This window comes from Pagrus pagrus (genome assembly GCF_965226575.1).
Source record: "Pagrus pagrus genome assembly, chromosome: 17".
Lineage (NCBI taxonomy): Eukaryota > Metazoa > Chordata > Actinopteri > Spariformes > Sparidae > Pagrus > Pagrus pagrus.
This window is the reverse complement of record NC_140201.1, coordinates 29,243,195-29,269,660: the sequence shown is the minus strand read 5'-3', so window position 1 is coordinate 29,269,660 and position 26,466 is coordinate 29,243,195. Positions and strand designations below refer to the sequence as shown.

The 26,466-nt window shown below is 42.3% G+C and overlaps 1 protein-coding gene across 4 annotated transcripts in view; it reads right to left on the bottom strand.

Annotated features, from left to right (window-relative positions):
• The window catches only part of LOC311272994 (large proline-rich protein BAG6-like), a 107,788-nt gene that overhangs the window by 18,699 nt on the left and 62,623 nt on the right, over positions 1-26,466 (bottom strand). For all 4 annotated transcript variants that reach the window (XM_084379814.1, XM_084379813.1, XM_084379811.1 and 1 more), the window contains exons 11-15: positions 13,211-13,273; positions 12,739-13,049; positions 12,457-12,535; positions 1,498-1,805; positions 31-280 (exon numbers count right to left, since the gene is read on the bottom strand). In XM_084379814.1, the coding sequence (XP_084235940.1) occupies positions 31-280; positions 1,498-1,805; positions 12,457-12,535; positions 12,739-13,049; positions 13,211-13,273 (1,011 nt within the window). The remainder of the gene's footprint in view (positions 1-30; positions 281-1,497; positions 1,806-12,456; positions 12,536-12,738; positions 13,050-13,210; positions 13,274-26,466) is intronic.

Genomic DNA, 26,466 nt, shown 5'->3' with positions numbered 1-26,466 from the left:
CTGCATTCATTCTCCTGTTTTGTGACTCACCAACAGCATCTCCAGAGCCAGGAGTGAACAGGTTGCTGGTCTGGGACAGTCTCTGGATGAACTGGGCGATGCTCTCTCCGTTGCCCTGCTGTGCTCCCAGAGTGCTCATCATGGTGGACAGCACTCCCTGCACGATCCCGGTGAACAGTTCTGGACTCAATGAGTCTCCACCTGAATCGCTTCCGGCCTGAGGTAGGGTAGGACCGGTGCACTGAGGCGGGGCCAGAGCACCAGGGCCACTGACAGGTGGCTGGGTTGAAACAAGAAACACTTGATATCAACAAACCTACAAACAAACCTGTACACATTAAGAATGTTTCTGCATATAGGAATATTTTGAGTCACTAAAGTCAAAATGTCATGATAAAAAACTAAAAACTGCATTTGAGGTTTGGTTTGGCATTCATTCAATCAGCACAGACATCTTCAAGCAAATTGGCTGGAAATCTGTCCTATCAACTCTCCCCTTTACCTGACTTTTATTCATGCCTCCTGACTCTGCCAGACACTCGCCTTTCTACTTTGTCCTCTCCTCTGTGCAGGCTCGCCAAACCCCTCAGCTGTCTGACTCAGTGTGTGCTGACAGAACCTCCCGTATGGGCAGCTGAAAGAAAATGGTGTAAATCCCAGCACTCAGAGGACCTCCTCTTCAATTAGTCCCTGCCCTCCTCTTTCTCCGGCTCCGTATCTGCAGCTAAACGTTCTTTCTTTCAATACAAAATTCAATCCTCCCTATCCAAAACCTCTTTGCTATCTTCTCTACCGTCCTTGATTCCCCCCACTGCCCCACCTCCCTTCTACCGAGCAACATTTTGAACCTCTTCACTTCTTTTTCACCCATCTGTCTCAATAAGGTACTAACCAGGGTGACTTCTCCTTACTCAACCACCTGCCCTCATGAACCTATCTCCAACCGTACCATCTATTGCTCCTGACCTCATTGCTTTCCACAACCATCTCATCAATATCTCTTTGACAGCTGGTTGGTTTCCCAAACTCTTAAACAAGCCAGAACGAAGCCTGTCTTAAAAGAAACACACACTCAACCCTTCTGACATGAAGAACTACAGACCAGTCTGTGCACTACTATTGCTATTGCCAGCCGGCTTGCTACTCCGTCACAACAAAACGGCGGCTGTGGCTCAGGGGTAGAGCCAGCGTCTTATTATCGGAAGGTTGCTGGTTCGATTCTCCTGGTCTGCATGTCGAAGTCTCCTTGGGCAAGATACTGAACCCCAAACTGCTCCTGATGTGCTGATCGGCACCTTGCATGGCAGCCACCGCCATCAGTGTATGAATGTATATATGAATTACTGAAAGTAAAGGCCCTAAAATGTAATGTAAAAACACAATGTTTGAACAATCAATCAGTCAATGTAACACTTCTTGCCTTTCAAGACAGGGAAGTGAAAAAAAATGTTGTACACCACCATACTCTGGCTTTTCTTTAGCACTTGATGAACTTACTGGTATGAAGTCCGTCAAGCCCTGGAAGAAGCCGGGCACCCCAGGCAAGGTCACCGTGATTGAGGGAGCTGGTCCAGAGCCTCCCGGCCCAGCTGATCCCAGCAGAGAGCCCAGGAGCTGGGCCAGATTTCCCTCAGGACTACCCTCTCCTGGTTGACCCAGGGAGGTAGTGCTGGTGGTGCGAGTGGACGTTTGTCCAGATGTGTTGGCAGAGGAAGGGGGAGGAGAGATGGTGGAGGAATCAGATGAGGAAGAGGTAGAAAAGGAGGACTGAGAGCTGGTTGAAGAGATGGTGGACCTGGCCTCACCTGAAGCAGTTAGGGAAAATGGGAAAAAGGGGCTTATTGATACTCAAAGGCCAATATTGATATTGATATTTGAGAGTTTAAAAACCTACTAATGATTTATCTACCGAGATGAATTTTTTAACATAAAAGACAAAATAAAAACCAGATTCAAATCCCTTTGATTTGTTTTTTATAGGAATTATGACCTAGACTGGGAAATTTTCTAGAAAAATCAACTTGTCAGTGCTTTCTGATGAACAACCTTTGAGACAAAGACACTGTGTCTACGTCAACTCAAACCTTGTTTGACATTATTGGATTGCAATATCTTGTTACTTATCGCCTAATGTATAGTATACATGATATATCTGAACTAAGCTTACATAGGTTGATATATTGGACTCCATTTTGAGAAATGTGAGTTAGTTACACCAGCAACCATAGCCAAGGGGTCTGGGGCCTGAGCAGGGAAAAATATTGAATTAAATTGAAACTGCTGGCTAAAGTTAAAGGATAAGCGTGAGCACAAATAGAGTAAGAATGTCACTCACGTCAGTGGTAACGACAGCCGATTATGACAACTGGAGGTCACTAATATTCAAATTGAGTAAGTGTGTACATTTGTGAAGAAAATGTTTGGGCCCCTGCCAAAACTGACTAGTAATGACATGTTTAGCTGTATATCGTCATTCAACTACTGGCTGTCAAGGTGGTGTTGGAGACGACTGGCAGACTTTCTGGGGGAAGACCTTGTCTGATAAGGAGAGACGACCTTCATCCTACTTTAAATGAAGCGGCTCTCGTCTGAAGGAATTTCTTAGTGAACCAAAACCATGAAAACAAAGAGCTGAGACCAGGAGGTGGAATTGCAGTCGTAGAAGCTTCTCTGCGCTTCTCTTAGAGCAGTTACCCATCGAAAACCCCAAAGAGACCGTGTCTGCCCCATAGAACACACATCAAAAGTTAAAAAAAGCAGAATTTTACACAAAAACATAATAAAAATTAATACTGCCACTGCAATAGTTCTGAAAATACAATAAGTAAAGTGGACACTTAAAGCTTGGGTCGGTAAGTTGGAAAACCCGTCAAGCCCAGGCTAGATTTTTAAAGTATCCAGCCAGTAAACCCTGCCCCCTGCACTTCGGCCTCTCTCCAAAGCCACTCCCCCCAAACCATGAACGTACACTGTCCGATGACTGACGAAGACTGCCGACTCATTCATCTGTCAGTAAACACCTAATATTATCATATTGAACGTAAAAGCATAAACAACCAACACATTACAGTTCTTACACTTTACATGATGCACTAATAATAACAACTGAATTAGGTAAGACTCTTGTTTATTGGATTTTTTGGAACACATGTAAATAAATAACACTACAAAAATACTATACTTTTTATCATTTAGACAATATGCAGCATTAGCATAAACAAATATATGCAGGCAGGACATCCAGAGGTTTCTTGACTGGTTATAAACACAGATCAGTGTTGGCTAACAGGTTAGGCTGCTGATGTCGGTGCTGTCTCAATCCTTTGCTGTTTTGGCAGTGACTGTCCTGTAGAAAGAATAGCACAATTACTTATCTGACAGCTTTTCAAGGACCTTGATATATCATATTACTTTACAACATTACTTGTCCAACTCCTCAACTCCTGTGACTGAAAAGTCATCATCTCTGCAAAATTCTAATAATTACAGAAAGCTGGATGAGGACGGAGAACTAAATGTGTTTACAGGACATAAAGTTACATCTGAATGTGTTTATGGGGCATAAAAATGTTATTGATTCTCTCAAAGACAACACAGGTTTGTTGCTATGTAAAAACAAAAAAGTAATAATGAATGTTTGGGGTAAGGTGGGTGATGGGAAGCTTATGTGATAGGTAGCAAGTGATTATTTGAAGGGAGTGGTAGGTGCATTGTGTGCAGCGATTATGGTCAGTTTTTCCCATAATTCTACTGTGGTCAGCTGACAGTTAGATCATGAATTGGAATCTTTTTCTTTTCTTAAAAAATGTCTTACTTATATGTAAAAGTCTCAAGCAGTAGACTAACACTTGACTGCTAGGACCAGTACTTGAAGCATTTTCCTGGTGCAGCTAAAGAAATGATGCCATTCCTTTTCGTATTGTATCCCTGCTAAGGAGCACATTTATGCACATAAAGCAAACCAACTTGATATGAAAGAAGGACACATGCATATATGAAATGTATCTATCAAAGACACATATTACATGAATAACAGTGGTCTGATCCATGTTGCTATCAGCATCAAGTTACACTCACCTGTCAGAGACAGACTCTACAGAAATAGTGGAAACATCAGGGCATGGTTCTGCTGTGAACTGACGCTTCAAGGCTGGAAGTTGTTGCGTACCTCTCATAACTATAGGACACAGAAATAGGCAACATCAGCACATTTGTAAAACGTCTAGTTCAAAGTCTATATGAATGACGTCACATAAGTACCATCTTACAACATCTGCTCACAAATACAATGCAAACCACATTCACAGATATATGTAATCTTCCCATGACTTCCAAACAGTGGACTTAGCCTTTCACACGTGTAGCACACAAGAATTAGTCTGCCCCTCGCATACAGCTCGTCCTGCTAATGTCCATACAGCCCAGGGTAGCAGTACATGTGTGAACACTGCTGTATGGATTAGATCAACAGTACGTGTAAACGTTGGCCTGCTAACGTTGACGTTACATGTGGATATGTCTCATATGGCAGAAGTCTATAATAGATAGCTAGCTAATGTTAGCTACAAGCTGACCGTGCTAATGATGTTAGTGTTGGGCTTATAAATACGACAGCAACATAACGAGCTAACGTTAACTACGTTGACTACATAATGCAGAGTATAAATACATTTCCCCCAACCAAAACAAACCAGCTCATTACCTGTTCAACAAAGACACAGCTACCATGGAGTCTGTTTTCAGGCCTTCCACTCCATTAGTTGTCTCCATCGTTTAACAGCCACTCCAATGTCGACTCTCGTTTCACCTCTTGAGCTATCCAACTTCTTTTTGTTTGTAGCCTTCTCCAGTTCGGTCTTTCTTGTCTTGCTCTGTTTGGCAGTACAAGCTGCTGTAGGTACAGCTGCTAATGAAAAGTGTGTCTGTACTTTCTCTGCCATTCTTGTCCGTAAACAACGAGCTCACTCCACCACAGCTCCAGCAGTGCGGTGTGTAGAGTCCGGTCACGTGCAGTGAGCGATGGGCGGAGTCGACGAGGGTGGGCAGGTAAGGACAGATTGATGGATGGGTAGGCTGTCCATACGATATCTTCGGGCTGCTAAAATTGACTGGATGAAGTTATTACAGCCCTGTTGCTGCCAGAGACCATGGATTTTTTCCCATTTTTTCCCCCAAAGCGTTTTATATTTTGTTTGCTGTCTGGATGGTGAGAGATTTCATACAAATATAACAAAGGATACTTCTGAACAGAATTACCAACCCCAGCTTTAAACTTTGGATCTCAATAGGTCAGCCTTAATGAATCCACTCCCCGCAGTCATATAATACTCACATTCCTTGAGACACCAGCCAAGGAGGTGGAGTTGTAGCCATATTCAAATCGAGCCTTTTAATCAATCCTAAACCTAAACTCAATTATAACACCTGTCTAGGTAGATGGCTGCCCACTAGGGCTGCCCCCGACCAAGGATTTTCTTGGTCGACCAGTGGTCGTCATTTAGAACGATTAGTCGACTAATCGACGCATATATATTTATATATATAGATATACATTAAAATAAATAAATAAATAAATAAATCTCCACAGTAAAGTGGATGCGCCTGTAGAGAGATTTACACAATAAGTAAAACACAGTGAGCTGAATAATTTAGCTTCCCCAGTACACACGAATAGTCTAATATTAGCCCATATAACAATAATAATATGTATTTATCTCTGCTTTCAAACGTTCGGGCCGCCATGGGCAGGTAGCTAGGCTACTTACACTCACAATGGAGGTGCGCGGTGCAACTTTTCTGTAGCATCAAAATCGCTATTTTTAAAACACTAAGAAGACTCGACACAACATGAAACTTTGCTCGTAGCATCACCAGGGTTTCTACACATGAACACAAGCATTGAGAACATCATTTGTGTACACAAAGTTTGCTAAAAAGGTTTTTCAACAACTCACGTTAGCAGTAGCCTAGCAGTAGCAGCAGGGCCGGCCCTACCTAAATTAGTGCCCAAGGCGAGATTACTCTCCGTGAGGAAAAACTTGCCCCCCAAAAAAGGCCCTTTTAACAGGGAAAAAAAAATGCGGAAGAAACCTCAGGGAGAGCCACAGAGGAGGGATCCCTCTCCCAGGACGGACAGACGTGCAATAGATGTCGCATGTACAGAGCAGATCGACGAGATCACAATGTATTCAATTATAAGCGATGGTTGACAGGAGTGAAAGTACATAAAGTACATAACTGTCTCTTAGTTTTTCGTATTCTCTTCTGCTTAAGGACAGCCTCTACGTTCATCTTGTCACACATCTCCTTGGCACACACTTGAGCTGAAGCAAATCCATTGTCTCTGTAGCCCACAAGGGAAGCTTCAGTTTTCCTTAGAAGATCAACTGCAACATCCATTTGCATTGTTTCTGACTGCAATAATTTGCTGACATGTTTGATGTTTGTCAGGATGTCATGCCAGACCACAGTACAGATTGAGAATCTGTAAGATCCAATCTCTTCAGCTAGTGATTGTGCCTCGATTTTTATAGTTGAGTCTGTGGCGTTGTCCCTCACCTCTATGAGTGCATCTCTGACTTCTGCAGCCTGGTATCTCACGGCCTCTACACTGTTGATTCGACTCTCCCATCTGGTATCTGACCAGGATTTCAGGGTTGTGGTGACATGTTTTTTTAGAATGGACCATCGCTGAGTGGAGGCAGAAGAAAGTGTGAACAGCTTCTGCAGGTAGCCAAAGTAGCAAGTGGCATCTGCAGAGCTTTTTGCTGCATCAGCCACCACCAGATTCACTGTGTGTGCTCCACATGGCACAAATAGAGCCCTTGGGTTTTTTTCAAGAAGCCTGGCCTGGACTCCTTCCTTCTTCCCTTTCATATTTGCTCCATTATCGTAAGACTGCCCTCTACAGTCTTCAAATGCGATGCCGAGCTCTTCCAGTCTCTTCAGAATGAGGGTTGAAAGGCTTTTTCCTGTGGACTGCTCTGCCTCAAGGAACCCCATAAAATGCTCTTTTATGTGTGGGGTGTCCGTGTCCACAACTGCAACATGACGAATGATGACAGATAGTTGCTCTTTATGGCTTAAAACAGGGGTGCAATCCAAAATTATTGAAAAGTATTTGTTCTGTCGAATTTCTTGGACCATTGCCTCAACAATCTTTCCACCAATGCAACCGATGAGCTCATTTTGAATATTTTTTCCTAAATAGGATGTATGGCTAACTCGTGTTTCCACGTCAGTTACATGCTGCTTCAGTACTGTGTCAAACTTGGCCATGAGCTCTACTTCTTTCAGGAAGTTTCCGTTATCTGGTTCATGAAGTCTTTCTGTGGTTCCCCTGAGAGCAATATTTCGCTCTGCCAGTGACTGTATGATGGCCACCAACCTGGTCAGGACTTCACGCCAGCGCCTCCTTTCAGCTTCTATTAGTGCCAACTCAACTCTGTCTATTGTTTGGTCCTTGTCAAGACGAGCTTCAAGCTCCTTCCATGAGGTCATGTGTTTCCAATGTTCTGGACTGTTCTCATGAATTTTAAGTACATCGCTGCAATTCTTCCAGTCATTTAGTCCATCACTGATTAGTTTATATGTTTTCTGTGAGAACAGCTTGCAACAGAAGCAGTACAAACTGTTGTTTTTAATGGAATATACCATCCAACTTCTCTTGGATCTTTTCTCCATTGATTAACTGTCTATGGAAGTAGTGGTGATGGCAACTTCTCCCATCTCCTCTTTTTGGGAATTCAAAGTCAGATTTCAGCTGATATGGCCCTCTGTGGACTAACTCCACCCTCACCTTATCAGACAGGGAAGGCCAGTCAGCAGGGTCTAATGGTGCTGCCTTGAGAGATTTTTCATGGACTTGAGGATGTGTTGACGGGCCTGGGGTGTCCTCAGGCTGTGGAACAGTGCACGCTGCGCTTGTCCCTTCACCTGCAAGAAAATCAAACACACACACATGGAAATATAAATATTAATCCTTCAGTATTAGTAAAGTCACACAATGATTTACAAATTACAGGACATCAGGCAATAAACACATCTTAAGCATGAATTAGGAATAACAGTTGTATTGTTCAGTGAAGTGACTACAACATTTAATTACAGAACTCACCTGCTTCATGCTGACTTGCAGAGGTGGGTGGTATGGTTGACGTGGTAGTGCTGCTGCATGATGCCTGACTTGTAGCTGTATTCAAACAGAGCACATCCATACTGTCACACCACTGCATTAAGTTTGTTGTGTCATTCTATTTCACTTAATAAATCACTTAATTTTAATTGACTAATTTACAAATTACAGGACATCAGGCAATAAACACATCTGAAGCATGAATTAGGAATAACAGTTGTATTGTTCAGTGATGTGACTGCAACATTTAATTACAGAACTCACCTGCTTCATGCTGACTTGCAGAGGTGGGTGGTATGGTTGACATGGTAGTGCTGCTGCTGCTGCTGCATGATGCCTGACTTGTAGCTGTATTCAAACAGAGCACATCCATACTGTCACACCACTGCATTTAGTTTGTTGTGTCAATCTCACTTAATAAATCACTTAATTTTAATTGACTAAAAATTATATTTATTGGCATTACTAACAAGGTTGTACCATTCAGTAACAACAACAATAACATAGTAGTGTGTCAGAGACCACAAACAATTGGATAAACTTCAGAGAGTGGTGTTCCTGTGGATGTGTGATCAGAAGGCCCCTCTCCAGAAGCTGTTTGAGGTGTCAAATATTTTCTGAGTGCATCTAGACAGACAGAGTAAATGTGTTACATTACAAGCAAAAACAAGTAATAATAATAATAATAAAAAACCTGCTGCAGCTTGCATTTTCATCACTTGGCTACTGATTTTCAGCACAATATCAAACGTGATAAGACAGTAGTAGAACTAAGCACCAGCAGCAGCAACTGTGTCAGTGGGCACACAGGTGTTAATATACTAGTGATGACTATGGTAAAGTTAATTTTCAACTCGACCAAACATAATGATGACGTGATGAAACTGAAATAAAATACCAAATCAGACTGGACATCCAGGCAGGCAGAGATGATAACTGTGTAGAAAACTAATGAAAACTCATCACAAACATAAACAGCGCCAATGCAGTGCGCATTTCACATTAAACACGATGTAGGTAGCAAGCAGAAATATGTGCTAGCGAGCTAGCACAAATAAAACGTCTTCACACAAAACGGCATAATTAAAAAAAATGGTACAGGCTAATGTTACCTTTATATTGCAACTTCCTCTTCTCCTCTTCTCCTCTTCTTTTCTTCTCTTTCGGTTCTGCGCACCCGAGGGCTTGGACGGCCTTTTCATCTCGTAAATAACAAAAGCATCACCTGTCTGTGACCTGACTGATCCCAGCTCTGACCCTGAGGTGCGCACTGCGCACCCGTCATGTGATTCAGCAGCACCACATTTTAGGAACATCATTGTTTCATTTTTTTCATTTTTTAATATTTTATTATTATTTTTCAAGAGAGAACACACAAAGGAGGGCGACTGGGCATAGAAAATTATTTTTATTTTTATTGTTTTTAATTTTTTTTTAAATTTTATTTTTTTTCCCCTCGAGGCCAAGGGTGCCTCGCGGTGCCCCTCCAGCAGATGGCGCTCTAGGCGACCGCCTATATCGCCTATGCCAAGAGCCGGCCCTGAGTAGCAGTCCTGCGTCGATCCCTGAGTGCGGCGTAACATGGAGCTTTCTCCTTAATGTTACGCCGCACTCGGAGGGGTCATCCTTCTTCTTTCCAAAATGATCCCATATTTTAGACGTCTTTCCCGACATGGTTGGCTATTAATTGTTAACTGTCTAACCGCGATGTCGAAGGGACCTGCCGTGTGAAAAAAAAACACTGACAGTGAGTGAGTGTCACGACCTCCTGTGTCTGGCCCTTCAAATTAAAAGCCCTCCAGCCTTTTATACACAGACCAGCCGCCAGTCACAGATTTTTACTTAAATTTGACAAGACACGGCTCCAAATGTTTTTGGCTTTTTTTTCTGCGACCAATCGACCAATGAAATTTTGGTCTGCTAATGATTTTTGGGTCGACCAGTGCTTGGTCGACTATTTGGGGGCAGCCCTACTGCCCACCATTGAGTCTGGTTCTGCTCCGAGGTTTTGGCCTGTTTTATGCAGGTTTTTCTCGCCACTGTTGCCAAGTGCTTGCTCTTGGGTCTCTGTAAATAAATGAGTTAAAGAGTATGGTCTTGACCTGTTCCAAGTGTCATGAGATGACTTCTGTTGTGAATTCGGGCTATTCAAATTAAGATTGATTTATTGATTGAACTCATTTGAAAGCCTTATTCTTATTCTTATTCTCGAAAACAATACAATCCTGTTTGTTATAGTGTACCGCACTCCTGTGCTGTCTTCAGAATTTTTATTTCAATTCTCAGATTCAGATTCTCAGAAGTTTATTTGTAAAAACAGATCAAGTTATTATTGTGGGTGATTTTAATATCTATGAGGAAACTAATAATGATAGCCTCGGTACTGCATTTATCTCATCTTATCTATTAATCTGGTGCACTTGAGAGTATCAATCACGTATCACATCAAGAAGTTGGAATGACAATTTCAAGGTTTTTAATAATATGAGCAGTTCATAAAAAAAATGAAAATTTGATCATCAGTTACTATGAAATTGTAGTTGATGTGCAGCATTTTTACCAATGATTTGCTCCATAACTGCAGACCTGCAAACTCCTGAGAGTGAAAAAGGTGACAAGGTCCGAAACCAAACCAAGGTAGGGGGGTCCAGGGGCATCGTCCCCCGGGAGAAAATTTTAGTGATTTTAATATGCAAATTACGCTTTTTGGAGCGTTTTGACACTAGAATTTCTGTGTGCAAGTAGGCACATAGTATATCCATCCATCCCAATTACAATCCCAGACAGCAAATCTCTCATAAAAGACGGCTTTGAGAGAATAAGAACACCTCACTTTCTTTCTTATCTTATATCTTTTTATTTTTTAAGTCTCTTCGCCTGTACAAGAATTTCGCATGCACGTGACTGACAGAAAATCAATCAGCAACAATTTTGATAACCAAATAAGGAAAAATGCCAACATGTATTTGTTGTAGCTTCTCACATCAGATGATTGTAAGCTTTTTTGTGTCATACCATACGTGATAGTAAACTGAATATATTTGGATTTTGGACTGTTGACCAGACAAAATATGACATTTGAAGACATCACCATGTGCTCTAAGAAATTATAACCAACTATTGTAACTATTTTCTGACATTGTGTTGTGTTTATTACTTGTTTCACATCAGGTTTAATGTTTTGTGCCACTGTGCTCAGAGATATCAGCTGAGCTAAGATTTAAAAAAGGACTGTTTCATTTAATTTTACATTTCCTGAGACTTTCAGCACCACAGTCTGGGTCAAAATGAGTCCAGCCGACTTCACTGCACTCAGCACCGGAGCACAGAAACAGAAATGAGTCGTTTGTTTCCGCAGGTTTTGCTCTCAGAAATTAAGACTTGAATTTTTAAAATCCTGCTGTTGTCCTGCGTGGCAAACCGATGCTTGAAAACAGATAACATTGAACGGTGTTGTAGTTTTCCACAGATTGAACGAAATACAGAAGCACTCAGGACTTGTTGCTCTGTCTTTCAGTGATTTCTCTCCTTATCAGTGAAATATGACAAACTGAAGTCGCAGCTCCGGTTAACGTGGACGCCTATAGGGAGTAACGTTAGCGGCTAGTAGCTAAAGCTAAGCTAACGCTAACTGTATTTAACGAGCACGCAGCTGCTCCAGTGTTGACAGCGGAGTGAAAACACTCGCCTGCAGACGAACCCGACAAATCCGCAGCATCACGCCTGCACTGGAAACGTTACAGTACCGGCTGACCGGAGTTAGAGATACTTTGCTGAATCAACGGCGCAAAACACAACGTTATGTTATTGTGAGCAGCATAAAAACATTTTCGGTTCATTATGAGACTATGGCGGGGTGAATTAGACTGCGGCGGGCCGCCATGGTCTCGGTAATTAATGGGAAACAATGGGACGGGTGCTTCTCTGTGGGTTTTATTCCTGTAGGTGTCGGGCTGTCGCCGCTGAGTTATTACTACATATTGTCCAATAAGGTTTATTCCAGTCTGAACATCAAATAGTCACTCCGGTGAGGCCAGACTCTATCACTCCCCGCCAGCCGGACAACATTTTTTATCATGTTGCTGTGGCAACATGATAAAAAAAAAAATTCACCAAAATATTCCTACGCCGGATTTCCGGCACCGGAGGTCTTCAAGCCCTGTATACACCCACTCACCAGCATTGATGCATCTACCTGTAGGGATGGCAGAAGCATTTTATGCCCATATAAACTGATAGACTTTACTGTCTGTGTTAAAGTGAAAAACAATAAACATTTGGTTTGTTAGCTGCTATAACTGTTAAAAAGAGCTGAGACGGACCTGGCTGCGCCGGCATCAGGAGCTGTCCAACCAGACCACTGATCACCTGGCTGAGGGAGGAGGGAGCCGGAGCTGTGCCCTGCTCATAGAGGAATAAAGGAGGCAGAGATTAACAAGCAGCTACAGGCTTATTACACTGCAGTGAATTAATCTGTATAACTCAACAGTGTATGAAATAGCTAGAGCTGCAACAGTTTGTTGATTAGTGATTCATCGATCGAAAAAAAATCACGGCAACTAATGGCAACGGTAATCTTATAAAACATTTTCAAGTTGTGTTACCTGTCCTGGCTGCTGGCCAGCTGTGGGTACTGTGGCCCTCAGGTTGATGGTGGTTCCCCTGGTTTCTACAGGCTGAGGGATGCGGGGGGAGAAGGATGGTCTAGTGATGACAACCCTGGCCTGAGCAGGGTGGGGGAGTTGTGGGGAAGCAGTTCCCTCAATGCTGGGTGTTGTGCCAGGGCCAGACATCATCTGTGCTGAGTGGCTTGCTGAGGCTGCAGCAGCCATGGCAGCAGCTTGGTGAGAGATCTGGTGCACAATGGCCTGCATGAACTCAGGGGGCAATCCTGGCAAGTGGACAGGTGTCACCCCTGGATATAGAGAGAGGTTTGGGTTGAAAATCAGATCTCTCAGTGTGTCTGCTTAAAGTTATTCAGACCCAAAGTCTCAAAATAAATAAATCAGTGCATCTTTAAGGAAAATATTGCTATTACCACAGTAACAAACTACTTGATGTTAGAGCAGCACTCACCAGGCTGTCCAGGACCTGCAACATTTGGCTGTCCTGTAACCTGGGACCCAGCAGCTGACTCACCTGTTCAACACAACAAAGGGCAGAAATCCATCAGCTTCACAGTGAGAGTACAGGAGGGATGGTGTTGAGACAGGGTGGTGCCACACTCATCAAACAGAACAGGAAAGGGGTGCTCAGGACTGCTGCCTCAAATATGATCAAATCAAATATCTTTTTCTATTAATGCAATGACCAACTTCTCAGGTTTAAGTTTTTATTTTTATTCGTCATTAAACAATACAGGATTGCACAATGAAATGTAGCTGTAGCCCCTGCCAGAAACAGGTTTCCTCAAAGGGTTAAGGTCACATTCACTTTAGGCTCATGAAATCATGTGTGTCTTGTTGTGTCAAGTCCTGCCATTTTATCTTGTTAAATCACATGATATGTTGTAACCGGTATCTGACAGCTCACACGAGGCAGAGGCAGAGGCAGAGGAACACTCTGTGACAGGAACCAGGCATGTGCTTTATGTGGCATTTACATGAGACATTTGGCGTCCCATGAATTCATAGACCAAATACACTTAAACCACTTAATTGTTATAATCATTGACAAATCAATTAACCATTTAATTAATATGTTATGTGACAAAATCACCAAAGCTGGTCAACTGGATTCATAAATTGGACACCAGGTTAGTGTTGGGTCAACTTTCCATTTCCAGTGTGTCAGTTACTAGCCAGGAGGTTGTTGTTTCCTGTAACGATGCATATTTTGGAAGTTTGAGTGACAACCCTGAAGTTGAAATTGTACACACACGTATATATACAGTACAGACCAAAAGTTTGGACACACCTTCTCATTCAAAGAGTTTTCTTTATTTTCATGACTATGAAAATTGTAGATTCACACTGAAGGCATCAAAACTATGAATTAACACATGTGGAATTATATACTTAACAAAAACGTGTGAAACAACTGAAAATACGTCTTATATTCTAGGTTCTTCAAAGTAGCCACCTTTTGCTTTGATTACTGCTTCGCACACTCTTGGCATTCTCTTGATGAGCTTCAAGAGGTAGTCACCTGAAATGGTCTTCCAACAGTCTTGAAGGAGTTCCCAGAGATACTTAGCACTTGTTGGCCCTTTTGCCTTCACTCTGCGGTCCAGCTCACCCCAAACCATCTCGATTGGGTTCAGGTCCGGTGACTGTGGAGGCCAGGTCATCTGGCGCAGCACCCCATCACTCTCCTTCTTGGTCAAATAGCCCTTACACAGCCTGGAGGTGTGTTTGGGGTCATTGTCCTGTTGAAAAATAAATGATGGTCCAACTAAACGCAAACCGGATGGAATAGCATGCCGCTGCAAGATGCTGTGGTAGCCATGCTGGTTCAGTATGCCTTCAATTTTGAATAAATCCCCAACAGTGTCACCAGCAAAGCACCCCCACACCATCACACCTCCTCCTCCATGCTTCACGGTGGGAACCAGGCATGTAGAGTCCATCCGTTCACCTTTTCTGCGTCGCACAAAGACATGGTGGTTGGAACCAAAGATCTCAAATTTGGACTCATCAGACCAAAGCACAGATTTCCACTGGTCTAATGTCCATTCCTTGTGTTCTTTAGCCCAAACAAGTCTCTTCTGCTTGTTGCCTGTCCATAGCAGTGGTTTCCTAGCAGCTATTCTACCATGAAGGCCTGATTCACACAGTCTCCTCTTAACAGTTGTTATAGAGATGTGTCTGCTGCTAGAACTCTGTGTGGCATTGACCTGGTCTCTAATCCGAGCTGCTGTTAACCTGCGATTTCTGAGGCTGGTGACTCGGATGAACTTATCCTCCGCAGCAGAGGTGACTCTTGGTCTTCCTTTCCTGGGGCGGTCCTCATGTGAGCCAGTTTCTTTGTAGCGCTTGATGGTTTTTGCGACTGCACTTGGGGACACTTTCAAAGTTTTCCCAATTTTTCAGACTGACTGACCTTCATTTCTTAAAGTAATGATGGCCACTCGTTTTTCTTTACTTAGCTGCTTTTTTCTTGCCATAATACAAATTCTAACAGTCTATTCAGTAGGACTATCAGCTGTGTATCCACCTGACTTCTGCACAACACAACTGATGGTCCCAACCCCATTTATAAGGCAAGAAATCCCACTTATTAAACCTGACAGGGCACACCTGTGAAGTGAAAACCATTTCAGGTGACTACCTCTTGAAGCTCATCAAGAGAATGCAGAGTGTGTGCAAAGCAGTAATCAGAGCAAAAGGTGGCTACTTTGAAGAAACTAGAATATAAGGCGTATTTTCAGTTGTTTTACACGTTTTTGTTAAGTACATATTTCCACATGTGTTAATTCATAGTTTTGATGCCTTCAGTGTGAATCTACAATGTCAATAGTCATGAAAAGAAAGGAAACTCATTGAATGAGAAGGTGTGTCCAAACTTTTGGTCTGTACTGTATGTATGTGTGTATGTATATATGGATATATGGATATATACATATATAATGTACAGTGGTGCTTGAAAGTTTGTGAACCCTTTAGAATGTTCTATATTTCTACATAAATATGATCTAAAACATCATCAGATTTTCACGTCCTAAAGGTAGATAGAGAGAACCCAATTAAACAAATGAGACAAAAATATTATATTTTGCCATTTATGTATTGAGGAAAATGATCCAATATTACATATCCGTGAGTGGCAAAAGTATGTGAGCCTCTAGGATTGGCAGTTAATTTGAAGGTGAAATTAGAGTCAGGTGTTTTCAATCAATGGGATGACAATCAGACAATCAGTGGGTGCCCTGTTCTATTTAAAGAACAGGGATCTATCAAAGTTTGATCTTCACAACACATGTTTGTGAAAGCGTATCATGGCACGAACAAAGGAGATTTCTGAGGACCTCAGAAAAAGAGTTGTTGATGCTCATCAGGCCGGAAAAGGTTCAAGACCATTGTTACCCTCCCCAGGAGTGGTTGACCAACAATGATCACTCCAAGAGCAAGACGTATAATCGTCGGCGTCGGCGAGGTCACAAAGGACCCCAGGGTAACTTCTTAACAAACTAAAGGTCTCTCACACATTGGCTAATACAGTGGTATGAAAAAGTTTAGGCACCCCTCTGAGGCTGCATAATAATTTAGTAATTAATAATTTATAATTTATCACAGAAAATGATCACAGTTGCATGCCATTCATCTTCTAATAAAAGCTGAGTTCTGGGGTATTTTCCAGACAAAGATTTTTAGTGTAGCAATATTAAAGGGGAACTACCATTTTTTACAACCTGGACCTTATTTCTAGCATAAAATACGATCATTTACTCACCCAGATAACTTTGGTGTCATTTGGAGTCGTTCGGACGAAATTAGATCCAGTGGAGCGCCTTGTATATCCATATAATGCGAGTGATCCGGGCACCGAAGCGCAGCCTCTATATAACGCATTATCTGCCACGAAACTAGTTCATTTCACCAATATTTTGTTATGATACGCTAGTGCTATTTCCCTCTGAGTTGCCTGTTATCAACATCCGGGGTCTGCAGGTTGACCTAGCCGTTTAGCCTAACCGCAGCCGTTTGTTGTTCTTTGGCCAGCTGTTCCTCCCTCTGCCTCCGCATCCTCCTTTCAACAAGCTCCTCATCCGTGTACTCTGGCTCAAAACGGTAAGGATGTCCATCATAAACAAAGTCATCGTCCACCACCTCAGAATCGCGAAAATATTCAGCCATGTTGCAAAAAACTAGCAGTAGCAAACTACAGGTAAACAAGCCGGCTGTCGCGGGTGCGCGCGGCTTTCAGAGATGACATCATCCAGGTCAGGAGTTAGTAGGTCAACTTACAGACCCCGGATGTTGATAACAGGCGTATCATGACAAAATATTGGTGAAATGAACTAGTTTCGCAGCAGATAATGCGTTATATAGAGGCTGCGCTTCGGTGCCCGGATCACTCGCATTATATGGATATACGCGGTTGGCTGAAAACCAGCTGTCACATAGTGAGGAAATGGAAGACCACAGGCACAGTTCTTGTTAAGGCCAGAAGTGGCAGGCCAAGAAAAATATCGGAGAGGCAAAGGCGAAGAATGGTGAGAATGGTCAAAGACAACCCACAGACCACCTCCAAAGATCTATAACATCATCTTGCTGCAGATGGTGTCACTGTGCATTGTTCAACACTTCAGCGCACTTTGCACAAGGAGAAGCCGTACGGGAGAGTGATGTGGAAGAAGCCTTTTTTGCACACACGCCACAAACAGAGTCGCTTGAGATATGCAAAAGTACATTTGGACAAGCCAGCTTCATTTTGGAATAAGGTGCTGAGGACTGATCAAACAAAGATTGAGTTATTTGGTCATAACAAGGGGCGTTATGCATGGCGGCGAAAGAACACAGCATTCCAAGAAAAACACTTGCTACCCACAGTAAAATTTGGTGGAGGTTCCATCATGCTGTGGGGCTGTGTGGCCATTGCCGGTACTGAGAAATGTTGTTAAAGTTGAGGGTCGCATGGATTCCACGCAATACCAGCAGATTCTTTGGAATAACAGGGCTTGAAGCAGGAAATAATCCTGTGCCTGAAAATGTTTTATGCCGGGGGGGGGCCTTTGCAATGTAGATGAATTAATCTGGTGCACTTTGAGAGTATCAATCACGTATCGCATCAAGAAGTTGGAATGACAATTTCAAGGTTTTTAATAATATGAGCAGCGCACAAAAAAAAAAGAAAATTTGATCATCAGTTACTATGAAATTGTAGTTGATTTGCAGCATTTTTAACAATGATTTGCTCCATAACTGCAGACCTGCAAACTCCTGAGAGTGAAAAAGGTGACAAGGTTTGAAACCAAACCAAGGAATGGGGGGTCCGGGGGCATCCTCCCCCGGGAGAAAAATGTTGGTGATTTTAATATGCAAATTACGCTTTTTGGAGCGTTTTGACACTAGAATTTCTGTGCGCAAGTAGATACATGGCTCTTGCTAGGCACATAGTATATCCATCCATCCCAATTACAATCCCAGACATATCCCAGATTCCCAGTTAAAGAGAGAACAAATCTCTCATAAAAGACAGCTTTGAGAAAATAAGAACACCTCCCTTTCTTTCTTATCTTATATCTTTTTATTTTTTAAGTCTCTTCGCCTGTACAAGAATTTCGCATGCACGTGACTGACAGAAAATCAATCAGCAACTATTTTGATAACCAAATAAGGAAAAATGCCAACATGTATTTGTTGTAGCTTCTCAAATCAGATGGTTTTAAGCTTTTTTGTGTCATACCATACGTGATAGTAAACTGAATATATTTGGATTTTGGACCGTTGATCAGACAAAATATGACATTTGAAGACATCGCCATGTACTTTAAGAAATTATAACCAACTATTATAACTATTTTCTGACATTGTGTCGTGTTTATTACTTGTTTCACATCAGGTTTAATGTTTTGTGCCACTGTGCTCAGACATATCAGCTGAGCTAAGATTTAAAAAAGGACTGCTTGATTTAATTTTACATTTCCTGAGACTTTCAGCACCGCAGTCTGGGTCAAAATGAGTCCAGCCGACTTCACTGCACTCAGCACCGGAGCACAGAAACAGAGATGAGTCATTTGTTTCCGCTGGTTTTGCTCTCAGACATTAAGATTTTATTTTTTAAAGTCCTGCTGTTGTCCTGCGTTGCAAACCGATGCTTGAAAACAGATAATATTGAACGGTGTTGTAGTGTTCCACAGATTGAATGAAATACAGCAGCACTCAGGACTTGTTGCTCTATCTTTCAGTGATTTCTCTCCTTATCGGTGAAATATGACAAACTGAAGTCGCAGCTCCGGTTAACGTGGACGCCTATAGGGAGTAACGTTAGCGGCTAGTAGCTAAAGCTAAGCTAACGCTAATCGTATTTAACGAGCATGCAGCTGCAGCGGCTCCGGTGTTGACAGCGGAGTGAAAACACACCTGAATCTTTTCACACTAACTAGCCTGCAGACGAACCCGACACATCCGCAGCATCACACCTGCACCGGAAACGTTACAGTACCGGCTGACCGGAGTTACAGATACTTTGCTGAATCAATGGCGCAAAACACAACGTTATGTTATTGTGAGCAGCATAAAAATATTTTCGGTTCGTTATGAGACTATGGCGGGGTGAATTAGACTGTGGCGGGCCGCCATGGTCTCGGTAATTAATGGGAAACAATGGGACGGGTGCTTCTCTGTGGGTTTTTTTCCTGTAGGTGTCGTGCTGTCGCCGCTGAGTTATTACTACATATTGTCCAATAAGGTTTATTCCAGCTATTCCACTTATTTTTCACTCCCGCTTCCCATCTCGAGGTTTCTTCGCCTTGTTTAATATACCTGGCATCCATGCTAGCAGTATACAGTAAACCAGCTCCTCACCGCTCTAATGTTGTCCGAGGTGTCTGAAAACTTAAGGCCCGCCCTACTATGCCTCTGATTGGCTAGAACTCCTTGGTTACCTTGAGTACCATTGGTAGTTGGAACTATCACTTTAAACGACTGGTTACAGTTTGTTTTTTTTATTTAAAAAAAAAAACCTCACCAAAATATTCCTACGCCGGATTTCCGGCACCGTGCCGGAGGTCTTCCAGCCCTGGAATAATGTTCAAGAATTAGTCACAAAGTTGAAGTTATGCCGGGGCTGGATATTTCAACAAGATAACGACCCAAAACACTGCTCAAAATCTACTCAGGCATTCATGCAGAGGAACAAGTACAATGTTCTGGAATGGCCATCCCAGTCCCCAGACCTGAATATCATTGAAAATCTGTGAGATGATTTGAAGCGGGCGGTCCAAGCTCGGCAAGCATCAAACCTAACTGAACTGGAGATGTTTTGTAAGGAGGAATGGTTCATCCAGAATCCAGACACTCATTAGAGGCTATAGGAAGCGTCTAGAGGCTGTTATTTTTGCAAAGGAGGCTCTATTTTTCTGTTGGGGTGCCCAAATTTATGGACCCATCTAATTTTGTTTTGATGCATATTGCACATTTTCTGTTAATCCAATAAACCTCATTTCACTACTGAAATATTACTGTGTCCATCAGTTATGAGTCCACCGTCAGGAGAACACTGAAAAACAATGGTGTGCATGGCAGGGTCCAAGGAGAAAGCTACTGCTCTCCAAAAAGAACATTGCTGCCTGTCTGCAGTTTGCAAAAGATCACGTGGACACGCCAGAAGACTATTGGAAAAATGTTTAATGGACGGATGAGACCAAAATAGAACTTTTTGGTTCAATGAGAAGCGTTGTTTGGAGAAAGGAAAACACTGCATTCCAGCATAAGAACCTTATCCCATCTGTGAAACTTGGTGGTGGTAGTATCATGGTTTGGGCCTGTTTTGCTGCATCTGGGCCAGGACGGCTTGCCATCATTGATGGATTCCGAATTCTGAATTATACCAGCAAATTCTAAAGGAAAATGTCAGGACATCTGTCCGTGCACTGAATCTCAAGAGAATGCGGGTCATGCAGCAAGACAACAACCCTAAGCACACAAGTCGTTCTACCAAAGAATGGTTAAGGAAGAATAAAGTTAATGTTTTGGAATGGCCAATTCAAAGTCCTGACCTTAATCCAATCGAAATGTTGTGGAAGGACATGAAGCAAACAGTTCATGTGAGGAAACCCACCAACAGCCCAGAGTTAAAGCTTTTCTGTACGGAGGAATGGGCTAAAATTCCTCCAAGCTGATGTGCAGGACCAGTCAATAGTTACCGGAAACGTTTAGTTCTAGTTATTGCTGCACAAGGGGGTCACACCAGATATTGAAAGCAAAGGTTCACATACTTTTGCCACTCCCAGATATGTAATATTGGATCATCAAGTATAATATTTTTGTCTCATTTGTTTAATTCGGTTCACTTTATCTACTTTTAGTACTTGCATGAAAATCTGATGTTGTTTTAGGTCATATGTATGCAGGAATATACAAAATTCTAAAGGGTTCACAAACTTTCAAGCACCACTGTACATATATAAATATAAATCTCTCTATATATATATACATACACACACACATATATTAATACATATATACATATATAAACCGATCAGCCACAACATTAAAACCACTGACAGGTGACATGAATAACATTGATCATCTCATCACAATGCGATGGTTCTGCTGGGAAACCTTGGGTGCTGGCATTCATGTGAATGCCACTTGACACACACCACCTATCCAAACACTGTTGTGGACCAAGTACACCCCCTCCTCACAACAACACTACCCGATGGCAGTGGCCCCCCAGCAGGACAATGTACCCTGACACACTGCAAACACTGCTCAGGAACAGCTCGAGGAACACAATAAAGGGCCCAATGTGTTGACCGGGCCTCCAAATTCCCTAGATCCCAATCTGATCGAGCATCTGTAAGGCGTGCTGGAGCAGGTCTGATCCATGGAGGCCCCATCCCCCAACATACAGGACCCAGAGGATCCACTATAAATCGCCCTGGTGCCGGACACCACAGGACAACCTCAGAGGTCTTAAGTCTGTGTCTTGACAGGTCAGAGCTGTTTTGGCTGCACAAGGGGAACCTTCACAATACTAGGCAGGTAGTCATAATGTTATGCCTAATCAGTGTATACATACATATATTTTTTTACCTTCATCATTTTTGTTTTATCTTCATACCCACCCTATTAAAATTTTGTTTGTAATGTGTTTCGTGATGACACTGATAAAGGCCACAAGCTGAAATGCATTAGACTAATAATAAAGTTCGGTAGTGCAGTTTTGAGCGCCTCAGTTGGCTCCAACCAAAAGAATTCTCATTGGCAGAGGAAAAAGAAAATTTGGTGAGTGTGTGAATGGTATGATTAAGTACAAATACAAATAAATAAGACTGAAGTACAGTTTAGTGTGTTTATTTCGGTCTTGTAAAAAACAAATACAATAGACAAATATGAAAGTATAGATACAAAACAAAACAAAACAAAACAAAAACACAACAAGCAATACAATGCACTTTGACCGAAAAGGTGTAGACTGAAGCATCAGCTTATTTTGCCTACCCTTCTTAAATTAACATTTTCCATTCACTTATTTTAAAAATTTTGACAGAACATAAAACCTGCATATTCTACATACAGCATTTTATGAGAACACTGGTATTTATAATTCAGTTTTATATTTATTAATAATATTATTTTTAAATAACTTTTTGAATCTGTTAAGTGTGCTGCAAAGTTTGATTTCTAATTCTAGATTATTCCATTGATTGACACACGAGGCGCGCCTGAGTGAGGCTATCAACAGGCTGGAGGATCAGGAGAACCGGTCCAGACGTAACAACATAAAGATCATCAACCTGCCAGAACGCACGGAAGGAGACAACGCCAAGGACTTCTTCGAGACCTGGTTACCAGGAGTCCTGAACCTCACGGTGAAAAACGACCGGATCAAGATGGACAGGTGCCACCCCAGTCCCACACAGCTCCGGACGGAGTCGACGAGACCGAGGATTGTCTACATTCGGCTCCACAACTACGCGGATAAACAACTGGTCATGCAGCGGGCACGTAACATGGGTGAAATCGCCGTCTCCGGGAGCCGCATACATCTCTTTGAGGATTTTTCACCCGCGGTGGAAAAGAAACGGCGCGAGTTTCTGGAGGTAAAGCAGTCTTTCCGAGCACTGGAGATCCCCTACAGGATGCTTTTCCCCGCGATGCTGCGCATCACTCATGATAACAAGGCTCAACTATTCAAGACCGCAGCAGAGGCCAAGAGGTATGTTGAAGAGCTGCGTAAGGACAAGACATGATGGACAAATCCAGGGTGATCCACATCTAAGTCAAATGAGTCCAGTTATGGTTTGTGCCTATAAGGTATACGTTGATTTCATGGTTGATGTTTCAATTCAGTGGAATAGTCTATTTTTAGGTTAAGTTTGCTGGCATTAATATTAAGTAAAGCTACTATGTTGTGTTTAAGGAAACAATGACTCCACTGCTCTTTTGGTTAATTAATCTTTAATATTAGGGGTAATAAGGAAAGGCTCACTAGCAATGAGGATTCATTCTAGATTTCATGGCACATTTTCATTTGTCAGGAGTTAACCCATAGAGAGCAAAGGGCTGTTGCTGAACCAATGCCATAGGTTATAAACAAAAATTGAAACATTAGCGATGTGTGTATACTGAATAACCGCTATCTCGGTAATATGTGTACATTTAACATAGAGCCGGGGAGCTCTGTTCTATCCTACAAGTGTTTGTGTAGTTTGTAGTTTGATGTCTATATTAGAGACCAAAAGGTTTCACATGTGCCCCACAGACAAGTTAATGATGTTGATGTTAATGTCAAGGTTACAGCAGGTATGTATGTGTTTAAGTTTTTGTTTTTGTTTTTTCTTGTTATTGGTTTTGTTTAATCACTGGTTCTTATCTAGCACCACCGGAAAGGGATATTCATTTGTACTGGGTGGGCTGAGGTTGGGTTTGGCCAAATTGATGTCAGGACAGGGGTTTTCTATAACAACAAAGAAGAGTGGTAAATGTCAGGTATAAACAGCATCAGGTTCTGTACTTACAATGTGAAGGGGATTCATCATCCAATCAAGCGGAAGAAAATATTAACCTTTCTCAAAAAAGATAAGGAGCAGATAGCCTTTTTACAAGAAACTCACTTAGTGGATAAAGAGCATATGAAACTAAAGCGGGATTGGGTAAGCCAGGCTTATTATTCATCATTTTCCTCCAATAGTAGAGGAGTCGCTATCTTGATACATAGGACCACCCCATTTGTACTTAATACATGTAAAAAAGACCCTGAGGGTAGATTTGTCCTGATCCATGGCACTATCCATGGTACACGTGTTACTATTAACACGTGTACCATGGGCCCGTGTTACTATTAACACGGGCCTGTCCTGGACCAGCTCTTAGTTATGCTGCTATAGGCCTAGTCCGGGGGACAATGACACACTGAGCTTTTCTCTCCTCCCCTCTCCTCTCCTCTCCATCTGTATACATTATGCCTGTATACATGCCCCATCTCTGCATGTCACTGACTTACTTCTTCCCCGGAGTCCTTGTGCTTTCTAGTCCTACAGGCTCCCATGGATCCTGGGCGCGCCCGGGTCGTGGATCGTGGATGCGCCCACTGCTATGGCCCTGCCTGATCGTGGATGCGCCCACTGCTATGGCCCTGCCTGATCGTTGATGTGCCCACTGCTATGGCCCTGCCTGATCGTGGATGCGCCTACTGCTATGGCCCTGCCTGATCGTGGATGCGCCTACTGCTATGGCCCTGCCGGATCGTGGATGCGCCTACTGCCATGACCCTGCCTGACACCCACCACTACTGTCGCTAATATTAGTCACATCTCTGTTACATACGTTCCACTACTATTATTGTAATGCATTACTACATACCATCCTTACCATTAATCACTACTACTGTTATCACTAGTAATCACATTTCCATGTGCATTTCATTATTATTGCTGTAATACATCTTTATGTACTTTCACTCCTGTCAACCATCGCTTATAATTGAATACATTGTGATCTCGTTGATCTGCTCTGTACATGCGACATCTATTGCACGTCTGTCCGTCCTGGGAGAGGGATCCCTCCTCTGTGGCTCTCCCTGAGGTTTCTTCCGCATTTTTTTTTCCCTGTTAAAAGGGCCTTTTTTTGGGGGCAAGTTTTTCCTCACTCGAATCGAGGGTCGAAGGACAGAGGGTGTCGTCTCTGTACAGATTGTAAAGCCCTCTGAGGCAAACTGTGATTTGTGAATTTGGGCTATACAAATAAAATTTGATTTGATTTGATTTGATTTGACTATGATGAATATATATGCCCCGAATTCACCACCCCCCTCATTTTGGACCAGGGTGGCAGTGGAACTGGAGGAATACAAATGCTCTTTTACAGTGTTGGGCGGGGATTTTAATTGCTGTTTGGACAACAAATTAGATAGGTCTCCAGTAGATACACATAGAAATTGAGCACGGGTGTCTCACTACTTAAAATGTTAGAGGATATCGATCTGACAGATGTATGGAGAACCCTTAACCCATCAGTCAAAGATTTTACGTTTTATTCTAATCCACACAACTCCTATTCTCGAATTGATTATTTTACTATACCTCCACAGATTATGGGGCAAGTGATTACATGCAGCATAGGGTCTATACATATGAGTGACCATGCTCCAGTCTTCCTAGAAATAATCATAAATGAAGCTACACCTGGAACACAGAGGTGGCAATTCCCATCATATCTACTTAGTGATAAGGACTTTAAAAAAAGGATGGAAACAGAAATAAATTCATTTTTTGAGATGAATGATAATAGTGATACGAACCCTGAATTTCTTTGGGAGTCTGCAAAAGCTTATCTCCGGGGATTCACAATGTCATATATGTCTCATCGAAAAAAAACACTGCTGCTCAGACAAAACGAACTGGAACGAGACTTAAAGACAGCAGAGTCAGATCATAAATCTAGGCCTACTAAAGCAAACCTTATTAAAATGCAAACGATTAGAGCGGCATTGAATTCAGTCTTCGACGAGAAAGCGTCAAGGTCATTATTTTATCAGAGACAACGACTGTATGAGTATGGAAACAAACCTAGCAAATACCTGGCACGCCTACTAAACCAAAAGCAGAGTAACAACACTATAGCAGGGATCAGAGATTCAGAAGGGAAAAGGCATTTTGACAAGAAAGCCATTAGCTCTGTCTTTGTATCATTTTATAAGTCATTATATAAATCGGACAATAATAGCACTAAAGAGGAACTCGACAATTTCTTCTCCAAAATTAAATTACCAACATTAACTGAAGAACATCAGAAATTTCTGGGGAAAGCCATCCAGGAGAAGGAAATATTAGAGGCAATGGCTGTAATGCGCAGTGGGAAATCCCCGGGTCCTGATGGGTTCCCGGTGGAATGGTTTAAAGCCTTTAAAAGTAAGATCACTCCCTACCTAGCCAGGACTTACGACCACAATTTCAACATTACGCGCCGTCTACCAGAAACAATGTCACTAGCCAACATCTGTCTGATCCTGAAAAAGGACAAGGACCCTGAAGACCCAGCCTTTGAGACTTGAACCATTGATATCAATATTAGTTAAACCTGATCAAACAGGATTTATTAAAGGGAGGAGCTCCGCTAATAATATCAGAAGGCTCCTGAATATAATACAGTTAGCCAGTGATAATGGTGTACAGGGCCTAGTAGTATCTTTGGACTCTTTAAAAGCCTTTGACAGGGTCG